Source organism: Cyprinodon variegatus, unplaced genomic scaffold, assembly GCF_000732505.1.
Source record: "Cyprinodon variegatus isolate N-32 unplaced genomic scaffold, C_variegatus-1.0 Scaffold990, whole genome shotgun sequence".
Classification (NCBI taxonomy): domain Eukaryota; kingdom Metazoa; phylum Chordata; class Actinopteri; order Cyprinodontiformes; family Cyprinodontidae; genus Cyprinodon; species Cyprinodon variegatus.
The window spans coordinates 120,776-144,659 of NW_015151443.1; the positions used below are offsets into that span (position 1 = coordinate 120,776).

Genomic DNA, 23,884 nt, shown 5'->3' on the forward strand with positions numbered 1-23,884 from the left:
TACTTTAAAGCGTCATTATATGGTCCATTTACCGATTTAATACGTAATTACGATAAAAATTTCTGAAGTTGAGTGGACTGCGGCAACCAGCGGAGCTCCGAGGCTAACGGCAGCCAGGGCTAACCGCAGCCCGTCTGCAGCAGCCCTCTCTCGACATAGTCGTGTGTGAAGGACATCTGGCTCTGATGGCAATTTTTGACTTAGCTTTGGAATCCGTTTTGGAAGAATTAGACTTGGGGTTGTCATTGAAACGTGAGCAGGAAGAGGGTCTACGCTCATTCATTTTTGAGAAGGACGTATTAACAGTTTTACCGACAGGCTGTTTGTTTACACTCCCCCACCAGCTTTCTGTCACATTTACTACGACACAGCCAGTTGCGCTCATTGGTCAGAGGTGTGGTCAAAAGGCACAGACATGGTTTGAAAAGCAACAGGTTGTTGGCATCAGCAATCTTCCGATGTCTCATTCATCAGGGCCAGACTAAATTTAATCATTTAAACTCACATTTAGTCTGGTTTATCAGGCTATCAATATGCAGCTCCCAAACAGGTTTGTCATAAACTAGTTAATCTTATACCTGACCCGACATATAGAACCAAACATGCATTTCCTACTTTGTTCCCTTTTTTATATCAACATCAAGAATCCTTGATCACTCTGACCACTGAATGCTTTAACAATGCTTATGTCAGTGCCAGCCAAACTCACAGCCAGTCACACTTAGTGTTCCTTGTGTCTATGAGTTTTATGGTAAGAGCATGTCAACATGTGGTGTGGGAAAGCTGATAACAAACTCACAACCTGCCCAGCAATGGCTAGGCTAAACAAGCATCTAAAAACAAAGTCTTCAGAAAATATTTCAGAGCCTGGTTTGTTTTATTCCCTGTAGAATATCTATTTGGCTGATTCATTAATCTCTTTCTCTGTTGTTCTATTGTTCCACAATGCAGAAATCCAGGTGTCAGTGGCAAAAACAGAACAAAATGACACAAGACTTCAAAAGATTTTTTTTAAAAGTTAAGCTGAATTGAGCAGAAAAGAAAGAACTTATCAGAAAATGAAAAAATACTGTGTAATTTAGGGGTGGAACGGTTCACAAAATCCACGGTTCGGTTCGGTTCGGTTCACGGTTTCGTGGTCACAGTTTTCGGTTTGGTTCGGTATATGTTGATTGTTACACCGAAATCCCATAAAAATTTATGAAATTAATGAAAAAATCCAAAAAAATTTATGAATTGTAATTATTTTTAATGAACCGTGGAAACCATGGATCATTTCCGCATGTTTTGCTGCTTTGAATTTAATCATCGAGATCGTAGCATGCCCTCTACGATCTCCAAGAAACTCGGAGCACGGAGCGGACGGGGGCCACAGCGGAGGCTATATGCTTTGCTTTGCACAGGCGGTCTGGAGCGCAGAGGGGCGGAGCGTAGGGGAGCGCTGACGGAGTATGTGGGATTTCGGGGTTAGCATGACATGTTGCTGTTAGCATAAACAAAACGTGTTGCACAATGCTTGCACACTGTTGCACTTTTATCCACAACTTTCTTTCCGCCGTCATCGTAGGTCACTCTAAATGCAAAGCGGTCCCATACAGCAGACCTATAAAGTGCTGCTGGCGCGTCTTCCAACGCCTGTTCTTTCCCACTCTCCATACCCAAACAATTCTCCACAACATCTGATTTTTTTCTGCTACACTGCTTCACTTCTTCTTCTTGTTTACTACTGGTGGTTGGCTTTGGTCGCAGTACCGCCACCTTCTGCTCTGGAATGTAAACGCTTCGCCTATGAGAAAATGGAGCTGCGCATGAACCGAACGCAACATACGCGAATCGAACCGAGACAGTCGAACCGAACGGTTCGGACGGTTTTCATAAACCGTTCCATCCCTAGTGTAATTATTATCAAATAACAGTGCAATTTTCAATGTTCAATAGTAGAAAGACCGTATAGCGCAAAAAAAAGTAAAAACTAAAAATCTATCCCATATGTACGATTGTAAGAACACTCCTTAAAAAGTAAGAAGAATGTGTGCAAATAGAGATCGGCATCTGAAAGACAGGGTTTCCGATGAAATCAAGAACCTGTGGAACCACTACTATGTTTGTTGAATGTGTTGGGAGCCGCGGATATTATAGAATCTGACAGCAGCTAAGGGGAAGGATCAGCGGTGGTGCTCCGATGAACATCTATAATCCAGCACTGGGTTGCTGAAAGAGCTGTCCAGCTGGTGGGAGACACTGTTCAACAATGAGTCTATTTTTCCTACAGAACAGAATTGTTAAAGTATCATCTTATATCTGTTTATATTGCTTATAACTTTGTTAGCATTTCTAACAGAAGCCCATGTGTCTTTATTAGAGAGGGTAGATATTCTTATCTTAACTGAGATTTTCAAAGGGCACTTGACATTTCCTAATACAGCATATGCTTAAATCAAATTGTACCATATAGAGAAAACACATTTTCAGTATTACAGCTTTTCTGCTTCCTTTGACTTAATTTGTGAACATCTTGCTTATGCTGTAAATACCTAAGTGAATCTTCTTCACTGCATCACCGGTAGCTGGTATTTCATAATCTGTCTGGTAATTTGTTAGCCCCTTCGCAGAATACAGTTACCTAACCAGTCTGCACTTGTAAAATAAAGAAAGTAAGTGAAGACGCTGAAAAGCATGCTTCATGCTCTGCTATCACAGTGCGGGGGCTCAGCTTTCATGTGATACTTCATTTCAGCTCCATCTCTCCGTGGCATCAACGCCTGCATACAGGTATAAAGCTTTAGTGGCCAGGACATGCCAGCACTCTGATTTTATCTGGAACACACACTGATGAGGGTTGATTTTAAAATGCAAAGGTGCATTCACTGGCCCCTCCTAACTCCCCCCAAAAACCCAGAGTTAAACCCTTTTACCTTAGTTCGGGATTTATCTAGAAAAAGGTCATTTATATCATCTTCACAACTCTTAACAAAATGTGTGACCATTCAAATCCGTTCAGTACCTGAAGCCAAGAACATTATACTCTGTCATCTGATAGGTTTCTAATCCCCTTATTATGCTTGTCTGTTCAAATAGTGCAGTCAGTCAGCCATTAAATCATCTAGCAAAGAGGTCATTGAGGCCCATAATCTTACTGTCCAGGCCTGTAAACAGTTAGATCAAGAGGAAATGAAAACATTAATCACATGTAAACTGAAGAGCTAACCTCAGCTGGTGCCTTTGCATCATGGCTTGAAGACACCACTGGTGGTATATCAACTGTCTCTAGTTGTATTTACAATATGTTTCAGTGTTATTAGTTTACATGGTACATATGGACAAGCGATGCATGGCTACTACAAACAACAGCTATGAAAGTTAATTAGAAACTATCACAAAAAACAAACAAATTTTTTGCTGTGTAACAATACACATTGGAAAAGGTCTGGTTGTAGGTTTGGTGGTTGGATGTTTCCTTCTGATGATCAAAATGTTGGAAACATTCATTGGAAAACTTCATTAAAATTAATATTTAAGAATCCAAACATTTGCACCGTCTTTAGCGTTTTATCTGGAATCAACCTAATGAGTGACATAAGCTCATTCCCGACCCCCATCCTCCCTCATTGGGTAAAGTTGCCCCGACAGGTCAGAATTGGTTGTCTAGGACACTGGACGTTAATAAGTGGAATTCAACCCAAACATAACTGTTCTAAAGAAAACCTGAAGTGTGTTGGATGACTGGGATACCAAGGGTTGAGTGACTGCTGAGGACTTGGACTAAGGAATGTGCAGCCGGCTATTGATCTTCACTAAGTGAGGTCACTTCATGTGGGGGGCAGCTGCCCACTTTCAGACGAATCATAATAGAGACAGACTGACCCCCATGAAGAAATTCTAATGTGGTCAATATGCCAACCATAAAGAGGTCAAAGACAGAGAAACTCAGTTGGAGAAGTTATAAACTTTTCTGACTTAAGTTTTCGTTCTGCGCATGCACAAAAAGGATTATCCATATCTTAAATTTTAGTTTAGAAACGGCACGTACTTGACGTTGCTGACTCATGACATGCCATTTAAGTTCTCATGCTGTCATTTCAACTCTGCATACCATTTGCAACTTTCAACAGATTTAAGCAAGCCCAGTGCCTCCTTAGATTAATCCGTTGACAATTTCAAGATTCTTTCCAACTACTGTAGGCTTATTATGCATTTCTTTGAGCTCAGGGCATCATGAATCAAAATTAGGCTATAAACAGTTCCCACATGTATAATTTTAGATATGGTGCCATAAATGATTGAAGACCGAACATGAACCTTTTTGCAAAGGCCTGAATGAACAAGCAGTCTCCCGATCTAACACTGATACTTTCTCAAATTCAGTCCAAATGTGCTGTAGTTTCAGTTAAGATGCTAATAAATTCAGCCTGACGTGTCTCCAAGATTTTCTAAAAAAACTGTTGAAGTGTTTTTTTTTTTTTATTGTTTTTCCAGAAAGAACTTTTGGTGAGGCAAAAAAAAAAAAGTGCTATATAGTTTTCTTTGTTCAGTCACAAATAAATCAGACATAGTATCAGTGTTGATTGTTGTTCCAGTGGAATTCTTTTATCTCATAACTTTGCACTGGTAGACAGATGTAACAGATCATCTGTGAAGTAAATCAACTCCTCTGCCTCCTTCCAATGTTCTTATGCTTTTGCAGAAATACACTGATGCTGTCCAGAATCAACCAATCAGAGACATAGGAATGTCTTAACAGTGTCAATCACACTCATGTATGTTGTGCTCACACTCGTCTCTGTTAAAGCTTGATTGTTGGTGTGCTGCAGGTTTGAGTCTGGTCTTGTTTCTGTTATGTTTTACTTTGCTCCATGTTTTCTAGTTTTATTGGTTTAATTTCTATTTTGCTGGATATATTGAGTTCTAAGGATTTTATTTGTTTCCCTCTGTTGCCCGCTTGAATTAGGCTACGTTCACACTGCAGCCTGAAGTGACCCAAATCTGATTTTTTTTGCCCATATGCGACCTGGATCTGATCTTTTCATGGCAGTCTGAACAACACAGATCTGATTTTTTCCAATCCCACCCAGGCCACTTTGCTATGGCTGATCTTTTCAAATGCGACCTGTGTCTGAACGGCCAGGTCGGATTCTTCCGTAAACATAGAGCACGCTGGCCTGTGACCTCATTGCGTCCCCTACTGCGCATGCACACTTGTATGACTGCAGTTCACACAGTAGATCACATACAAGTCGCGTATATTTGGAAATATGAACCGGGAAGGCAAAAAAAAAAATATCGGAATTGAGCATCAAGGCCTGCAGTGTGAACGTAGCCTTTCTCCTTTTCCCTAGCTCCTTCCTTTGCTGCTCTCTTCACACCTGCTCCCAATCTGCTCGTTAGTTCTCTCTTCGCTCAGTCTACCATAAATACTCTCCTTGTGCAGTTCCTCAGTGCTGGTTCATCATCTAACTTTGTCTAACCATGCCTTACTGTGTCTAACCGCGTCTTGATTGTTTTCCCCTGAAGTCTCCATGGTCCGCATTGTTTTACTTTTTTTTTCTCCATTTTTTTGATTTTTGGATTCTTGCCTCAGTTGTTTGGGAATCACTCAATAAATCGACAGAAAACTCACCTCTGCCTCCCTGCCTCTGCATTTGGGTCCTCAAACCTCAACCAAACCTTGACAGAGTTAGTACAAAGCATACATAGATGTTTGTTTCCTACCAGTAAACCAGCCATGGCAGTTTGTTCCCCATCATCAATAGCTGTGCTAAATAGCCTCTATGTTCACAGCGGGCTCCGCTGTGGAGAACAAGTTGTGGAAAAACTGCTGTTCTGCAGCAGAGAGCAAGAGGGAAGGACCTGAGTGTGTGTTCGAAATTTCAGGCTAGGTCCACAGTTTTCCCCTCTGTAGCTTTAAGCATCTAGAAACCTCAAACTCTATGTCTTGTAATGATTTCAGACATCATAAATGTGAATCTCTAGAGATTTGATTAAAGCCCATGTGGAATAATGTCCTCTCTGAGCCTTTTATCAGCCTCAAACATGGACAAATGTGTTCAGCTCTTTGCCCAGTGGCCTATAGCCTGAGCCTCTGTGTAGTCCTCTAAGCTACTGGAATGCGTGCTGCTTCTTGCCATCCACATCAAGCAGTAACAGCCACGCTGCTTTGTTCTCAGCTTTTTCATGGATGCCACACCAGCTGAATCAATTTCAGTGAGCATAAATATGTCAGAGCCTTTTCTGTTGATTGAATGATCCATGAATTTGCAAGAGAAATATAGCCCACTGTCTATTTGTCTATGGAAAGGGTTGTCTTATCTGAATTTTCTGAAGATGAAGAGTAATAATATTTTGTCTTAATTTATTGTGCAACATTTGTCTCTATTAAGTCCACTGACTAATAATATATTAATAAATATTAATACATTTAATACTTATACGATATTGGGCTGTAAGTTGTGAACTGACCGGCCTGGGTTGACAACACTTAAGCATGAAGTCCTAATGTTTGAATTTAGGTTTGTTATAAGGATATACCTAGTTTATATCTTATGTGCAGCAGATAACTCCTTTAAAATTATTATTAATTGTAAATACTAATTTAGCAGATTTAAAAGATTTTAAAGATTTAACTATATAGTGTTTTTATGGCAAATAATACTTACTGAGTGTTGGAGCTGTTCTGGAATTTTATTTGCAAATAAGGTCAGGATTCCGGGGAAACTAAAGGTAGGAGGAGGTACACAAACCCTTTTGTTTCCTGTGTGAATTATATAACCAAAAACTGAACATGTGAAGTATTTCCAGTCCCAGTAATTATTCACCTAAAGTAACATGATACTTTTTGCCTTGAGGCAGCCTAATTTTTACATTACCGGTAGACAAATAATTTTTTCACATTCTTTTTTAGTAAGTTTTTACAGAGGAAGATCATTGATGCTGCCACAACATTCTACCTACAATGCCTTTGTTGAAAGGTTTATGAAATAGTGTTTACATAAATTACTTTGGGGGTTAAAGTTGCTTTAAGATGTGAGAATTCTGCTTTGATCCTGAAACCTCTTGGACTCTCAACATCAAGAGAGTATCTACTTCTGAAAAAAATATTAGCTGCTTATAAAATACTTATATAAAAATCCTCAGTTTAATAAATTTTTGTGGAAATAACATTAATCTTTGGTACTTGATCATTAAAACAAGCTTCCTTATTTGGTTTGAAAACCTGCAACAAATACTGGATAGAATGCAGAAACTTACTGTATTGCACATACAGCTGGTCTGTTTCAGAAATAAGAAGTAAACATCTTGTTATTTCTAACTTTCTCAATTCTGGTCACATTTTTCAAAGATTTTGCAATCCAGTTTTCAGTTTTATCGGTACAGTTAATGAAGTAATAAGTTATCACCGTTGTAATATCACAACCAACGTTTCACTCCAGAGAATTCAACCTGTTTATGTTTTTATTTCTTTTAAATTAACAGATGCTTTTGGATGGGACAGAATGTTTCGCCAGACCTTAACTACTTGCCAGCAGCCAGGTCTGAAACAGCTCTTTGCCTTTCTCTGGCAGCAGTCAGGAACCCTAATAAAAAAACAGGCTCTAGATATTGTTATTGTTTTTTTTATTATTAGACTGGACTGCATTTGGCATGCTTTCTATCTGATGCTGTATAGAGCTCTTTTTTTCACCTGTGTTTGTGTGCAGGCAGAGTCATATTAGAAAAGATCTTGAACTGTACAATATGCTTTGTGTAAAAACACCCTTAAGCAGTACTCTATAGTAAGCCTCAATTCCTTAGTAAATTTATGACACAGTAATGCTGCTATAATGATTTAATCTGGTTAAATACAGTGGAGAATGCTTGACAAGTAATCTTTTAGTATTCATCAGCGATACCTATTTAAGAATGGAAAAGGCTGTAATCTAAGCAGCAGCGCCAACTGTCAGGATATCATGTGGCACAGACAAAATTCAAAAGGATCTCCTTTTGAATTTTGTCAGTGTAACATGATATCCCAGATGGTCCGCAGATGTAGCTGCTGAATGTTGCATAAAAAAAAAACATTTAACTTTGGACAACATATGGAGCATGATGTTTGGATATTTAGCCTAAAAAATATTAAACTAACTCAAACTAACTTAAAGAATAATGTGTGGTTAAAAAGTTTTAAAAAATGCTTTATTTGGTTGCCATCTTAGCATCAGTTTCTGAAAGGTGTGTTATAGGTATACATGCTACATTTCACAGAACAGGGTGTGACTACAGTAAAATAGACTTTAGAAAAGAAATAGGCCATTTCAACAAGACCAACAGAGCAAGTTTCTTTTCATAGTGGATCAACTTACACAGATTTTTTTTTTCTTTTTTTGATCCCTAAATTGGGCACATTAAGAAGATCCTTTACCTCTTTCTCCTCCCTAATGCTTGGGGGTTTAAAAATAACATGTTGGCAATTTTAAGCCAGGTTAATCTCTGTCAGATGTGTTTTGCACAGATTTGGCAGAATTCACTGAAAAATGTAACAAGAATCTATGAGAGGCCCAGTGTATCTGTAAGTGAGTAAAACAATATTCAGTCTTTTTTTTGTTTTAGTTTAAAGATTGGCTGCCATCCTGCTGCAATCATTTTTGCCCACACCTTTATTAATATAACTCTGATATTGTTGAATCTGAAAGTCTATGTTTGTATTTGCAGATTCTCTCTTCATTCTCTGGTTTTGGACCAACGCTTCCTTCATGGCTACCGTGATTGCATGATTTGTCAGTTTTCATGTGACTTTGAACAGTACAAAAAATACTCAAAAAACATGGCAACAATTGAGTTTCCTATTTAAAAATGTTTAAATTAAATGTTTTAATTTACATATCCTCCGCTACATTAATTTGCGCAGTTTGAAAAGCTTAGAAAAGGTTTGCACACACCGCCTGCTAAAATGCAAAATGGTTTGCACCTTGTTGGAAGATCTCCTCTGTTTTAGGACATACAAACCCTCAGAAGATCAGGTTCTAAGGGTTAATATCCGGGAAGGAATATTAATTTTGGATAAGCAAAGCCTTATTTTAAGGCCTTTGTGCACACTCGATGAGGATTGCCATCTTCAAAGGGGGGGTTTTGCAGACCATGAAGATAGTCTATTGGTCGACCTCAAAGTGATTCTTGCAAGTCACCAGAGGATGTGTTTGGGAAAAGGGCTTACACTGCTGCTCCTGTGACCAGGTACCATATTAAATTGTAGATAACAACTAAGGGTTCAACTTTACCCTTATTGGATGAAGAGTTTTTTGAAACATTAAACATTTTTTCAGGTTTTGCCACAAAATAACAATACCATATACATTTGGATTTTGTCTTGGCCATTTTAACATGTAAATATGATTTGATTTCAATAATTCAATCCCCTTCAGCTGTTTGAAGACTCTCACCGTCATTAAGCTATATTCTTCTATGTTCGCCCTGTTCTTTGCTCAACATTTTCTTTGGTCAACTAAATAGTGATAATCATCTCTTCCTTAACCTCATTAGTAACAGGTTTATTTTGATTAGTTTGCTTTGCTGAGTTATTAATGATGATTTTCTTTCTAGAAGAGTTTTCTATACAGTAAGTAAAAGTTCCTTGCTTACTGTAACACAACTTTGTGTCTGTCACAAAAAAGAAAAAAAAAAAATCAAGGCATTGTATAGGATATAGGATCTCTATAAAAAAAAACCTTCAGTGAAAGCTCCTTTTGTCCAGGTTTTCTGGTTCTGCTGCGGAGCTCCTGCTGCTCTTCTTTCGCAGTGTCAGGCATTAAAAGCTGTGGCAGACTCTGCAATCAAACCAGGCGCTCCGCCGCTTGACATTTCATCAGCAAGCCTCGTCTGCAGTTTCGGCATCTGTTATGGAAATTGTTGCAGAGGGGAAATTGAATGAAACGGAATATCTTTTAATACATATAAACTTCTAAGAGAGCAGTGATTTAAGAACTAGTGAAATGTGCTTACTTACTTTTGAAGCTTTAAATTACACTAAGCTCTCCATATATTGCTGATTACTTTTACCAAAATTGTGGAATTAAAAAAAAATTAAAAAATAAAAATTTTGATAAAGACTGGCATTCTTGACCCAATGTCTCCATACAGGAAGTAAGTTTGATGCATTGAATTTCCTTGAGCAAGGGTTCAAAATGTCCCTTATCTTTGTTCAACAGTTTAATAAGATTTTAATTAGGCAATTAAAAGTCCATGGAGTGGCTTATAGTCATAATTACTGTTGTATGCTTACTCTGAAATGAACCAGCCATTAATTATCCTGAACAGGGTCTGGGAATTGGACGAAAAATAGGTCAAGCAGGAAGGAGTATTCAGTCAATCACTGAGAGATGCAGATGTCTTGTAGCATTAACTCTGGCTGATGCTGTGCCAGCTACAGCTCCCTAAATACTGTAAACTCAGTCTGGATGTGAGTTTAAAATGAGAAAGGTTTGCTTTGATAAATTCCTGAGGAGAAATACAAACATTTAATTTCTGTCTGTAAATTATACTAAAGTTGCGTTATCATTTTTAGACTAATGTAGACTTTTAGAAACCTATTTAATTGCAATGGAAATTATGAACCAAAACACTTGCAGTAAGTGAACCTCAGTGAGTACTTGTTAGGTTTGTTTGTTACAGTTTCAGTTGTTAAAAACCTTTTTACAGATTGCTCTGCCTAGAGCTCTTATTGCTCTGTGTTTTTCTGCTATCTGTAACCAAACTTGCATAAACTGAATAGAATATTTTCCTATCTATCCTATTGTGAGGAGTGGAAATTACTTTTTTCGTATTTGTGCTTTAAGAAAACATACTATCATTGGTTACCTATTATAAGTAATTACTGATATATCATAAATTCATACACATTCTGATCAACTTGAAAAGTTAAGGAGTACATAGACATAGTCAGTTAGGGCAATTTCTTAAGGTTTTTATTTTTTATTTTTACCGCAACATACCACCCTAGTCATTAGAATATTCTTGCACAGCCTTGCAGAGATAAAATGCCAAGTTATGCACTACATGTAGTCCATTGCTTAAAACCTTCAATTAAGGCTTGTAGTTTAAACGTGACTAAATATTTTGCATGGGACTCTTGAACTGGTTTGAAAAATACATCATGTTTTTCCATGATTATTCTTTTATTGTTTTCTACAATTGCATGTATGGTAAACAATTATGAATTGTTTGTATGTTTTCAGATGCTGTAAAACGTAAAGCAATACCACCTATAGGCTAGAGTAAACCATTCATCTTTGTGTTAAATTTGAAGAACCATCTCTGGCTTGTTGCTTTAATGTTACTGAAGTAACATAAAAAAACTAAAATTTTTAGTTTTGATAAAGATTCGTCACACCATTTTAAGGTGGTACTTGGTTTATGTTGTGCAAATATAAACGCTTAATTCACAAACATCACTAGATCTGACAAAGGGTGGATTCACACCAGCCACATTAGGTTTGTTTAAATGGACCAAACTTTGTTTCTCATCATGGGCAGGACTTTTGTGGAGGTGTAAATAATGACCAGCCAGCTCTGGTATGAAACAACTAATTGGACCGTGACCCAGTCTTTGATGTGGCCTCGGTCTGCTTCCAAACAGACTCTGGTGCGGTTTGTCTCTGGAATGATTTTAAACCAACCTCAGTCCAACCCAAACGCAGAAAGCATACCTGTCTTTGGACTTAGCAAGCCAATATAGAAGCAAACCTAGTATGAAATTCATACCTGCTTTGATGTTGCGTGGCTATGCTGTTCCCTCGGATTGAAGGATGCATTCTGCTACCAAATTAAAAAAGTCTTGAAATCTGCATTAAAAGAGGTGCTCTTGACACACATGATTTTGCAAATGTAATACTAGAATAATTATCCAAATACGTTGCTGCATGCAGGTCTCCTCTAGCAGTTTTCCTCCATTTCTGGTTCTGTGCTGTCCTGCCTTATTATTTCTGACCAACGGGAGCATTGATCTTGACATGCATGGCTTTGCTGTGAGTTAAAGTCTGCTTGCAGAAAACACAATATAAGTCCGCTTTTGGTTTGGACCAAACAAGCAGACTGAAGGATTTTTCTGGTGTGATTGCACTCTTACCACAGTGAAGCAACATTTTGAAAGACTGTGGGGACTTTACACAAGTGGTCTTAAGAGTGAGCCCACACAGCACTTATGATAAACCAGGCTCTCTGAGCATATGTGCTGCAGGCATTCACTTCCATTTAAATCTCTTCAGACAGATGATATTCTCCATATATTATATTTTCCTTGTCTCGCATCTGTCTGTTCTTTTAAACAGGGTAGGAGGTGGGGGAGTTAGACACAGGTTGAAGGCCACATGTGGAAATACATGACTTAGGGCATGACACATGTGCTTCTACATACAGGTGGCTTTTGGCACGCATCAAATGCAGAAAGGTCAAATTTGGCACTTTTCCAGACGGTGCTTTGAGCCTTGACCCTTGCTGTTCTACTGAAATAGCACATGCTTATGGGCTTGCCACCTGTTTCAACTGAACAGCTATTTCTACCACTCACACTCATACAAGTGGAGCTGTCATGTAGTATATATATATATGAATATATGTAGTGCTGGAGCACCACAACAGGAAAAGACTGACGATGTTCTGGGAAACTCCCAGTTCAGCTAAATATAAAAGTAATTTCCTCTTTTCTGAAATACCCTGTTGTAAAATGTTTTGGCAGACTGGGTGAAAAAATATCAGCTTCTGTATTTTAACACAATAAATCTCTATTAGGAGTGTTTATATCAGCTTAGCATCAAAAACAACTTTTTACTTGATGGTTTGCTGTCATAGATGCATATTTTAGGCTGTTTTAGTGCTTTTCCATATGTTAATAAATCTCCTTTTCTTGTGTCACAAATAAATTTAGTTTTATTCCATGTAGAATATCTATTTGGCTGATTCATTAATCTCTTTCTCTTGTCAGCAGGTTAAATTCACTTTGTATCTTGATATTTATGTGAGAGAAATGGCCCAGTTAAGGCGACAAGGCAACTCAAAAATGGAAAAAAAGAAAATGCATTAGAAAGTACATTTCAGATAATAATTAAAAGAGTAAAAGGTAACTCCAAGCAATGTGTTTTAACCTTGACATAGACAAACTCAGGGTTTGCTGTTTCTCTATTTTTGGTTTATATTCCTGGATGTACAGTAGTCTTGAACCAGAGGAAGTTTGTGGTCTGGAGGGTTATAATAATGAAATCTGTTGTGTATGTTGGCGCTAGACTCATGTGTTTGCTGAAATATGATGGTCTAGATGTGTAAAACGAATATATGTATACAGATATATATATATATATATATATATATATATATATATATATATATATATATATATTCATTTTATGTATATTTTTAAGAAGTATCTTGGCCTTTATAAGAAAATTAAAGTGTTTTGAACTCAATGTTAAAGTTTTTCAAAGGAAAAAAAAACTGTGGAATTTACAGTATGAGTCTAATTCTGAAGGCAGTCCAGAGAGAAATCTTCGAGTGCTGAGGGAGGAGATGGTAGACAGAGTTTTGGGAGCACCATCCAGATAGGGAGCACACTATCATGTCTGTGTAGAGGGTGAAAGGGATGATTCAGTTTATGCATCATGCAGGCAAGAGCAGTGAAGTGCAGAGTTGCATGTAGATTTCTCTGCTGTCAGAGGCGCACTTGTTCTCATACCCTCCAACTTTCTCCACATTTGCTCGGTCAGATCCATGCTGGCTTCTTTTGCTTACTGACACACAACCCAAATACTAATGATAAATCCCAGGTTTTTATTAGAACTTTGCTGCATAAAAAAGCTTCTCCTATTTCCTGTCTGAGTTTTTTTTGCTTTCCAAACCAGCATCCGAGTGGTTATTGACTAAGAATCTGGATCTACATGACAGAATCCAGGAATAGACTGCTCACTATGGTCTGCCATTGATTTCCACAGCTCACATGAAACTGAATCTCCATTTGGTTGCGTCTGAGCAGCTTCTTGTGGCAGGTGTAATGGAGCATTTGAGGTTGTAACTGGGGTGTATGTGCTGAGGTTTTCCTTTACGCCTCACTGTGTTCAGTAGACTTACATCAATGAATTACCCTATAACTCTATTACTGTTTTAATAGAGAGGTTTTGACTGTATTGGTGAGCAGATTATTTTATTTTTACTTTATTAGTAGAGGACATAAACTGAAACAAGTTAATAAATTACTGCAATCTATATAAATTTTCACAAATTGAATAAGTTCAATTTTAAGGTTTCCTATACAGGCATCAAAATTAAATTTTGATTTCAAACTGTTGTTTATCATCTTAAAGCTTTATCGAAGGTTTTTCAGTACAATCATATTAATATAAGGAATTCAGACATTTATTTCTACTTAACTTCCATTATAACACAAGAAGATACACAGATGGTTAATAATTTATTACAAATCAGTTTGCTTAAACTGAAAACAAAACTAAAACCTTAATCAACAATGTCACATTTTCAGCTCTGCCTGAGATGAACACAAGAAAAAGGAAACTTTAAATCCCTAGTATGTGCTGTTACATTTTCACATTCACATACTATAAGAAGCAGACCGCGTTAACAAGAAAGAGACATGTCTAGGGTTCCAATAACCACGTGTTTATTAATGGTTTTTCCTGTCAAATGAATTCTAAATTGGCAAATGATTCATGTATGACTGTCTGGCTTTAACCAGGATATGCTGGACAATGCTTAAGTTATACTTAATAGCAACACTTTATTACAGTATAATTACCAGTATTCCTGTTTGCTGCAGTTAAACTTTAGTTTAAGTTGGATTTAGCTAGAGTTACAGGTGTTCTGTAGCACTGCCCTGTTTAAACTGGAATGAGAGAAGCTAGCTGCTGTCATGTGCATGTGTCTTATAAAAGCCAAGCTAACTGGATGCCTATTGACACTGTAGCTTATATTAATGTTAATATCACTTAAATATAGCTTTTAAAACCTGCAAAATTTATTTAGTGATAAATTTATTTGTAGTTTTGTTTTTCATGGCTTTCCCTAACAATATAATAAATATTTTAAGTTGCCCAGTTGGTTACATCAGAATCCTAGTTGTGCTCGTATGTTCATTATGTTGTAAATTAACTTCCAAAGTGTTTTTCTTTTCTTTAACAAGCCCACTAATATTTGTGCTTGTGGGGTCTGAGCAGGGGGTGAACCCAGATTTACTTTTGAAGGATTAATCTGAAGGTGTGATTGTGATTATTTTATTTTACAAACTCTATTCAAATCAAACGGCTGTATTTTATTCTTAAATTTGATACTTTCTGCTCACCATAGGAGTTTTCTTTTTCTTATATCGGATCTATTTAACTTTGTCTCAGTCTGGCACGTAATTATGCAGCATCCTACTTCTTTACAGCACAAAAAAAAACTCAAACTCTCCTTCCTTGACAGTCGGAATACATTTTTTGGTCCACTTGTATGATCCTTTAACATTTACCCAATGCCTTGTTTATGCCATATGTTTATGTTTTTGTGGCTTTACTCTGACTGTACTCTTTTTCTCCCCATTGTCCAGAAGTTCTTGCACTGTTGTTTAATATTAAGCAACATGAAGGCAGAAAGCAAATTCCTTTTTTGATAAATTCATTAAAGACACTTCATTGGTTTTATCTGACAAACCTGAAGAACATACAGCCAGACTGTAATCACACCTTAGGGTAAATGGAGGAAGTGAGTTGGAGCTTCCACACCGCAGAGTGACTATCACATGTGAATGACTCTTGCTGAAGGCTGCAAAAGACAAAATAAAACAGAATCACAAGAAAGACACTAGAAGAAAAAGACTTTTTACAGAAAATTGATCTAAGATCAGTGACTCAGGTGCTAAGTTGTCGATAGGGGTTATCGGGGGCAATGTTGGGGCTAAATCTGAAAGACCAATATGAAAGGATATGTGATAAAAAGCTAAGCAACAGCAAATAGATGAGCTATTTAAGCATATTTAATGTTGCTTCATCAGAAACATCAGTGGATAACTGTTTGGAGAAAACACAGTAAACCATAATCAAGTGCAGGTGGCTTCTTAATGCTGTTTTCACTTTCTCTCTGAAGTGACTACTTAGATCTGGTAATAACATCCAATCCAATGCTGGCTTTACAATCTAATTAAATTCAGTCCTATTCACTTCATTTATATAGTGCCAATTCACAAGTGTAATCTCAAGGTACTTTAAAGTCCATTTAAGTAAATAACACAAACAGATTTTGAAAAAAGTTTTGTATTTAAAGAAACCCAGCTAAATGCCCTGAGTCACTGACTTGGAGATTTCACTCCTCCTGGATGAGCATGTAGCGATAGCAGACAATCATTGACGTTGTGTGACTGAATTTGAAGCAATCCCTCATGTAGTTGCATGTAGCTACAGTACACCCTCAATAAAACTTAAACATGCAGTTTAACATGAAAGCTTTACAGAAGTTACAGGCTATGAAGTGTCTTTGCTCCAGCACCTGCATCAAATGATTGTGTTCCTTTCTCAGTGGCAACCATGGGATTAAGGGGCCTGCTAATCACCCATCTATTTAAGTCAGGCGTGTTGAAAATGGGATATACCCAAAATATGCAGGAGAGTAGATCCTGAGGACATATATATATGAAAAGCTTGCTAATGAAAAATACTAATATAACTTTATGTATTTTTCTTCAAAGGTATCTGCTCAGACCCTGTGGTTTAGTGGATGCATGGAAGAGGCTTTCCGTCATTCTCTCGGGTCACCAGTTGCCATCTCAGACAACAAGAGTCTCCCGTCTTTGCAAGATCTTTCTGGTTTTCCCTCTGAAGCGCTTGGAAATACAGGAGAAGAGCAACAGATAAAGGAGACAGAAGCAGAAGATCTTCATGTATTCCCTCAAAGCCTAAAAGAGACAAATAGTGACAGCTGGCTGGTGGACCTGAGGGGGCATGGGGACGATGAGGATGGTTTGGCTGTGTCTCCTAGCCTGCAGTGTCCTACTTATTGGTTTCCTTCACGTGGCTGTCACAGAAAATGATGTCACTCCACGCCTCAGCTTTCCCTACAGTAAGTTGCTTCTTTATAAAACAAAACCATTTACTAGTCTTACATAGGATATTCCCTATGTTGATGATTGCTTAAAAAACTTTAAGAGTTTGGGCTCTTTAAAGAAACTTACAAAAGTTTTCATACCATTTAAACCTGGAAGATATTTTTTACATTTCAATTTTATATGATCAACCAAACAGAGTATATTTCTAAAACAAAACATAACCAAACATAGCTTTCCTATTAATTCTAAAAAGTTTCCCTGTTCCTGCTACAAAAAAGGTTTTTCATTGCACAATTCTACTGCCACCATCTTTCAATTTTTTTTTAAATATTTTTATTCTCTTTAACTAAATTTTCCCTCTCTCTAAATTATTTTTGATTATATTTTAATGTTCTCATTATTTATTTTCCGTTTTCTTTCTTTAATCTGTAAACAACATTAATAAATTGATTGATTGATTGATTGATTGATTGATTGATTGATTGATTGATTGATTGATTGATTGATTGATTGAATGACCTTTCATCAGGGGAAAGTGTGTTCAGATGGAAAGCATATGTTAATTATTTTTCACATTTTACTTGTAGGCCAAAATGTTTAGATCGCCCTCTTTTATGTCTTTCATGTCCGCAGAATAGTGGCAAACCTCTCACCATGTTTTTCTTTATTATTGTTTCTCTAATTTAAAGGCCCAATTTCTTGTATAAAAAAATACCACTTATCCTATGAACAGCTTTTCCTAACTGCAATTTTGATACCTTTTAAAATTACTTTTCCTCACAGTTCTTCTTCTTTTATTGATTGTTAGTATTGTTGCACTTCTATATTCTTTCTATTGTCCATTAAAGGGCACACATCTTTGCTCAAGCAATTAAGCAAAATACTCTTAAAGGTTGTTAGTTGCCTAGTTGCCCTGAAATTTATATAGCTGCATAAAGAAATGAGAAAAACACTTTTCAAAATTTTGTTTGTCAATGATTTTAATACTTGTCTTATAAATAATTTTCTCTCAATTACTTAACACAGTTTGTGTTAATATAGCACACAGAATGGAATGATATAATAATGTAAAGAAAACTCCAGTGTGCTGTTGACATGTTAAAACCACAAACCTTACTGTGCAGATTCTTGTACAAACAGTGTTTTAAAGTCAAAAAGGTGCTTTGTGTTTGCTCCGGAGATGCCCGAGGCTCCAGAAGTAGTAATGTCAGACACTTTTGCTTGAACCACAACATGCAGCCAACTGTCATTCAACAGTAACCAAACAGACTAATTAAAGGACCTCCAAACTCACAAAAGCTATGAATGAACAGACCTTTGCATTCTGGGAAGTCTAGAGGTAAAAAAAAAGAAAAAAAGAAGAAAGCACCATTAATAACGTAATTCCAAGTTTTTTCACGTCATTAACTTCATGCATTAGGGATGTAAATATAATGTAAATCCACAGCAAATGACAGCCTGATTTGTACAGGCCTTTTGTTGTTTTAACCCATTCAGAACCATTTCTTGCAACAACAAAAAATATCTTAATATCTCTGCCTTTAAAAATGTTACAAAACTTTGAAGCAATGGGAATACTTCTGTCACATTTCACTGATAAAATATATTGTAGCTGACATGAAGCTTTATGCTTTTTCCATGCAGGAGGATTTACGATTATTAAAACAGACCATGTAGTAAATTCATAACCATGGACCTAATTATTGTTGTGATGCAACTCAATTGACAAGCTGGATTTAAACACAAATTGTGTCTCATTATCTCTATAGAAATTAAACACAATGAGAGATTAAAGAATCAGTGAAGGCTTTCAGAATTTAAACTGTGGTGAGTGACTCAGAGTTCATCATATAATGTCAGGAAAGGTTGTGTGGAAGGATTTCGTTGAGTGATCTTATATAGTCGTATGATTCCCTTTTCAGTAATACTCTGTGCTGTGCACGCTTTCTGAAAACTAAGCTGAGCAGCTTGTCTGAGCTTGCACCTTCTCTAGATGTTGGACTTTTTACCTGAACATGTAATCTCTCTAACCTCCCCAGTCTCTGCAGGGCCCATAGAGCAGCCCTGGCTGAGTGTTTCACAACAACACACATCATCAATCACTTTGTGAAAAGATGCTTTATGCACTCCTCTGTTCTGCTGCAAAGATTTGCTTTTAGGGTGTAGAGCCAGAGTTAAACAATGCCATAAAACATGCATGACCTGCGTGCCTCAAGTTGTCAGTATATAAACTAATGCATGCATTAAGCGTTACTGACGCCAGTAAGTTTTTTTTTTTTTATCTTGTTGGTTTGACTTAAGGTTAATTAGACCCTAGTCCAGCCTGTGCAAAAAGGATCATTCAGCTTAAACATAAAATAGTTATTCAATGTGCATGAGAGCTCTGAATGCAAATAATCTCTTATGAAAACATGCCCTGTTTATATTTAGATTGGATTAGAACACATAGTTATACAAACTCTAAGTTTTAACCACTAAAATTTATTTTATCATAATCTTGTGATAGGCGTTGCCTAGCTGTGAAAACGTCAGTTCGGTTAAAGTAACATGTTCCAGTTTCCTTTGAGAAATAAATTGTGTACACAATATCAAAGCTAACTGCAGAACTACAAGCCTTAGACACGTGAACTTTATACAGCAAAAACTGCAGGGCCTCATCACGGCTTCCGGTGCTCGCTGTCCTATCTGGAGTCTGTTAGCTTGACAGCTTGCATGCCTAAACTCTTACAGTTTGGGAAGGCCTGAGAGTCAGCTGGTCAATCTTTATCAGTAACATCCACAATAACTAACATCCTTTCCACTTCCCTCTGGGTCCCTCTTGGTCCCCCTCTAGTCCTCGCCCCTGCCTTAATGAAGAGGGTAGTCAGCCATTAATAATGAAAGGGAATTTGTATGTGCTATGGTGCGAACACTTGTCTGGTTCTCATTATGCGCCTATCACTACAGATCATAGGTTCATGAAGCCTGCATCTGCCTCTTCTTTGCTTTTGTTCCAGGCTTTTAATGCAGACCATGCTGAAAGGCTTTGTGTTTTGAGCACCTTTTAAAGGCAAACCTAAAAGCCCCTTTTATCCCTATTTTTTCCCAGTTGATCCATCTTTAACATACCAGATGTGCTAGGAGCCTCCCTGCAGCTGTAGTGGGAGCAAGACAATTTAAATTATTTAAATGCTTGATGTGTTCAAATTAGTTAAATCAGCCCCTCTGTGATAATTTAAATCGGCTGTGTCAAGTGATCATATAGCTTTATGCTGTTTGTATCTAAAATGTTTTTAATGTTGGAGTTTGTTCTTTGAATATAAAGGAGTATAACTATAGGAAAGGCACAACCGTAACATTTTACCAATGGGAAATTCTTAGCTTGATCCAATGCACTTTATTACAATAAAATAAAAAAAATATATATCACATAAAACATCTAAATTACCTCAAAAGATATCCATGTGTTTTATAAAGCCCAGATTTAATTCTTCATTTTAGGCTAATTTAACCAAATAACAGTTTGATAAAGCTCAAAGATTTGGCTGCTGTCTGCACTCCATTTATTACATAATCGGGTAACCTGTCAGAACAAAGCACTAATTTGGAAAAAGTAAGTTTTAAAAAGAATTAAATGTGAAATTCAGACAGGGTTGATAAAAAGGTTGTTGTTTGTTTGTTTGAACAATGATGCAATAACTCTCTCTTACAAACTCCTGAATCCAACGTTTCGTATAAGGGAGCATGATGTTACCATCATCACCTCCACTGTATTAGGGAAACCTTGTTAATATTGGTTAAACACTGTCATACCTACATATTTACCTCAGTTCTTTGTGGAATACATTTAACAACCTGTTGGTGGCTTATTCTTTAAAGCTCTTAGTCCAGATTGGCACGATACCACAGCATGATGCAAAAATCCCATTTTACCACATCTTAAATGTCTTCAAATTAAATTAAATCTGGTGGCTGTGGATGGAGTTGGAGTGTTTTAAACTTATTGTAATGTTCAAATAAACCAAAAGGAGCTATACTGATCTGTGGGTGACACAGTGCTTTATCCTGCTGAAGTATCCATCAAGATGTTGTTATAAGTTGGTCATAAAAAGACAAAGAAATAATGCTCAGGTTTGGGTAATATTGAATATTTTGATTGAGATTACCCACATTTTTCTTTGTCTTTGGTCCTTTCCCTTCATCATTCACTTTTCCAAGCATTCAAATCTCAATTGATTATGTTAGCTAAAGGCAAACAGGGCAGTAAGAGTCTACGTGTAACATAAAAATTTTTAAATTTTTTCCAATATCTTAGTCATGCAAAGTTTTGCAGAGATAATATTGTACATGCTGGCATCAAAATGATAATTTATGATTCTGTTATTGAGCAGCACTAGTTCAAAAAATTATCAGTTGGTGGTAAGGGTACTGCCATGAAAATATATCCCGCACCTTAACTCCTCTGAAACCATCCCAATCCTTTGAAAAGAGGCAAGATGAATCCATGATTTCATGCTTTTTATACAAACTTTGACATTAAACCATCTGCAACTTCCTGCACAATTATCATCAATTCTTTAAACTGCTAATTTGCAGCTTTTGTGAGCTGCTGTAGTTGTAGCCTTGTTCAGGTAAAGTGTTCTGCATTCTTGTACTTAGTGGCCATTTGAGGTACAGTTGCCTTTTAGGATCTCTGAACAACCTGCTAATTATCCTTCACAATCCCTTTTTGTCTTGCTTCTATTCAGAACATTCTCAATAAACCAGAGGTCTTGTGTTTGATAACTCCAGCAGATCAGTATTTTCTGAATTATTAAGATTGTGTTGTCTAATAACAACCTTGCCGCAGTTTAACTCATCTTTCTGTCTGATTTGGTTGCCCAGTTTTTGCTTCAGAAATCATCTAAATTGCATCTAAATGCCTCATTATCTTAAGGTAAAAGCATGTGATCCATATTTAGGTTAATCACATCTTATGTCTTATATGCTAACAGGACTTTGAAACAGTTAAGTTTGGCTGGAAGCCCATTAATTGATTCTTAATAAAATAAAGTAGCACTCTATGTTGTTTCAGAAGAAAAACTCAATATCTGGCTTCAAGCTTCATCTTACAAATTTGGATTCTACATCAATTGTTCCATCTTTTTAATTATTTAGACCTCTGTCTTCATTTGTTTTATTTCCTTCAGCTCTCATATACATTCTGTTACATCATTTGAAAACTTCTTCATAAGTCAGTTGTTTTACTTTCTCAGTAAGAAAATTGATTGTAATTCAAATATTGCTTCTCACATTTGACTACTGTAATAAAGTTGATCAAAATACCACATTTACTCATCTCCAACCATTAAATGTTTTATATAACATTTTTTTTTTTTACATTTATTCTTCAATACCCTTTTAGAACACACCACCTTCTGTATAAGCATCTGTACTGGTTGACTCCATCCTCCAGATGACTATTTCAATGGTTATTATTTATACACTGCTCAAAAAATAAAGGGAACACATGAACAACTAAATATAACAAATCAAAATAAAATTCTTTGACATCAAACTGTCCACCTAGGAAGCAACACTGATTGACAATCAATTTCACATGCTATTGTGCAAACTGAATAGACAACAGTTGGAAATCATTGGGAATTAGCAAGACACCCTCAATAAAGAAATGGTTCTGCTGGTGGGTACCACAGACCAATTCTCAGTACCTTTGTTTTCTGGCTGATGTTTTCGTCACTTTTGGATGATGGTGATGTGTTCACACTCATTGTAGCACGAGACAAACTCAACACCCTACACAAGTGGCTCATCCAGGATTGGACATCAATGAATGCTGTGGCATGAAGGCTTTCTGTGTCTGTCAGGGTAGTGTCCAGAGGGATGAGGCACTACAAGGAGACCAATTAGTACATTAGTACAGTAGGAAGGTAAAAATCCAGCATCAGGACCACTACCTCTGCCTTGGTGCAAGCAGGAACAGGAGGGGCACTGCAAGAGCCCTTCAAAATGACCTTCAGCAGGTAACAGATGTGCATGATCTGCCCAAACGCTTAGAAACCGACTCCATGAGGACGGTATGAGGGCCTGACGTTGCCAGACGGGGGTTGTGCCCACAGCCCAACACCATGCAGGACAATTTGTATTTGCAAGAGAACACCAGGATTTGGCAAATTCACCAATGGAGCCCTGTGCTCTTCACAGATAAAAACAGGTTCATACTGAGCACATGTGACAGTGTTTAGAGACTTCATGGTGAGAAATCTGCTGCCTGCAACATCCTTCTGCCTGACCGATTTGGCAGTGGGTCAGTAATGGTGTGGGTTGTATTTCTTGGAGGGCCACACAGCCCTCCATGTGCTCGCCAGAGGTAGCATCTCTGCCATTAGGTACAGAGATGAGATCCTCAGGCCCTGGGTTCCTCCTAATGCAGGACAACCTAATGTAGAACAGAAAAAAGTATTCAAGAAGAATATTTCATTCATTCAGATTTAGGATTTGTTCTTTCAGTGTTCCCTTTATTTTTGTGAGCAGTGTATATAAATTTATCAATATTAGTTATCTTGATAATTAAAAGGAATGCTAGATTCAGTATAGCTTTTCATACAGACTTAGATATGAAACTATAATGTTGTTTGTTGTTTAGAGAATCAATGAAATTAAAAAAAAGTTTTATTTCAATATCAAGTACATTTGATGGGAGGATTTACATCCCCTCTCCACTCTGCAACCTCTGTTTATGTGTTAAAGAAGTTCCATTCTCAATTCTCAACATCTTCAAAATATTTTTAGTTGTTATTGACTTTTTTTGTGTATGATAAATGTTATATTGTATGTATATATATATATATATATATA

The 23,884-nt window shown here is 37.0% G+C and overlaps 1 protein-coding gene across 2 annotated transcripts in view; it reads left to right on the plus strand.

Moving 5' to 3' along the window:
- Nucleotides 1-23,884, plus strand: part of LOC107100592 (semaphorin-4B-like) — a 64,453-nt gene that overhangs the window by 17,580 nt on the left and 22,989 nt on the right. For both annotated transcript variants that reach the window (XM_015399136.1, XM_015399135.1), the window contains exon 2: nt 16,691-17,061. In XM_015399136.1, coding sequence (XP_015254622.1) covers nt 16,944-17,061 — 118 coding nt within the window. In that variant the 5' untranslated portion in view covers nt 16,691-16,943. The remainder of the gene's footprint in view (nt 1-16,690; nt 17,062-23,884) is intronic.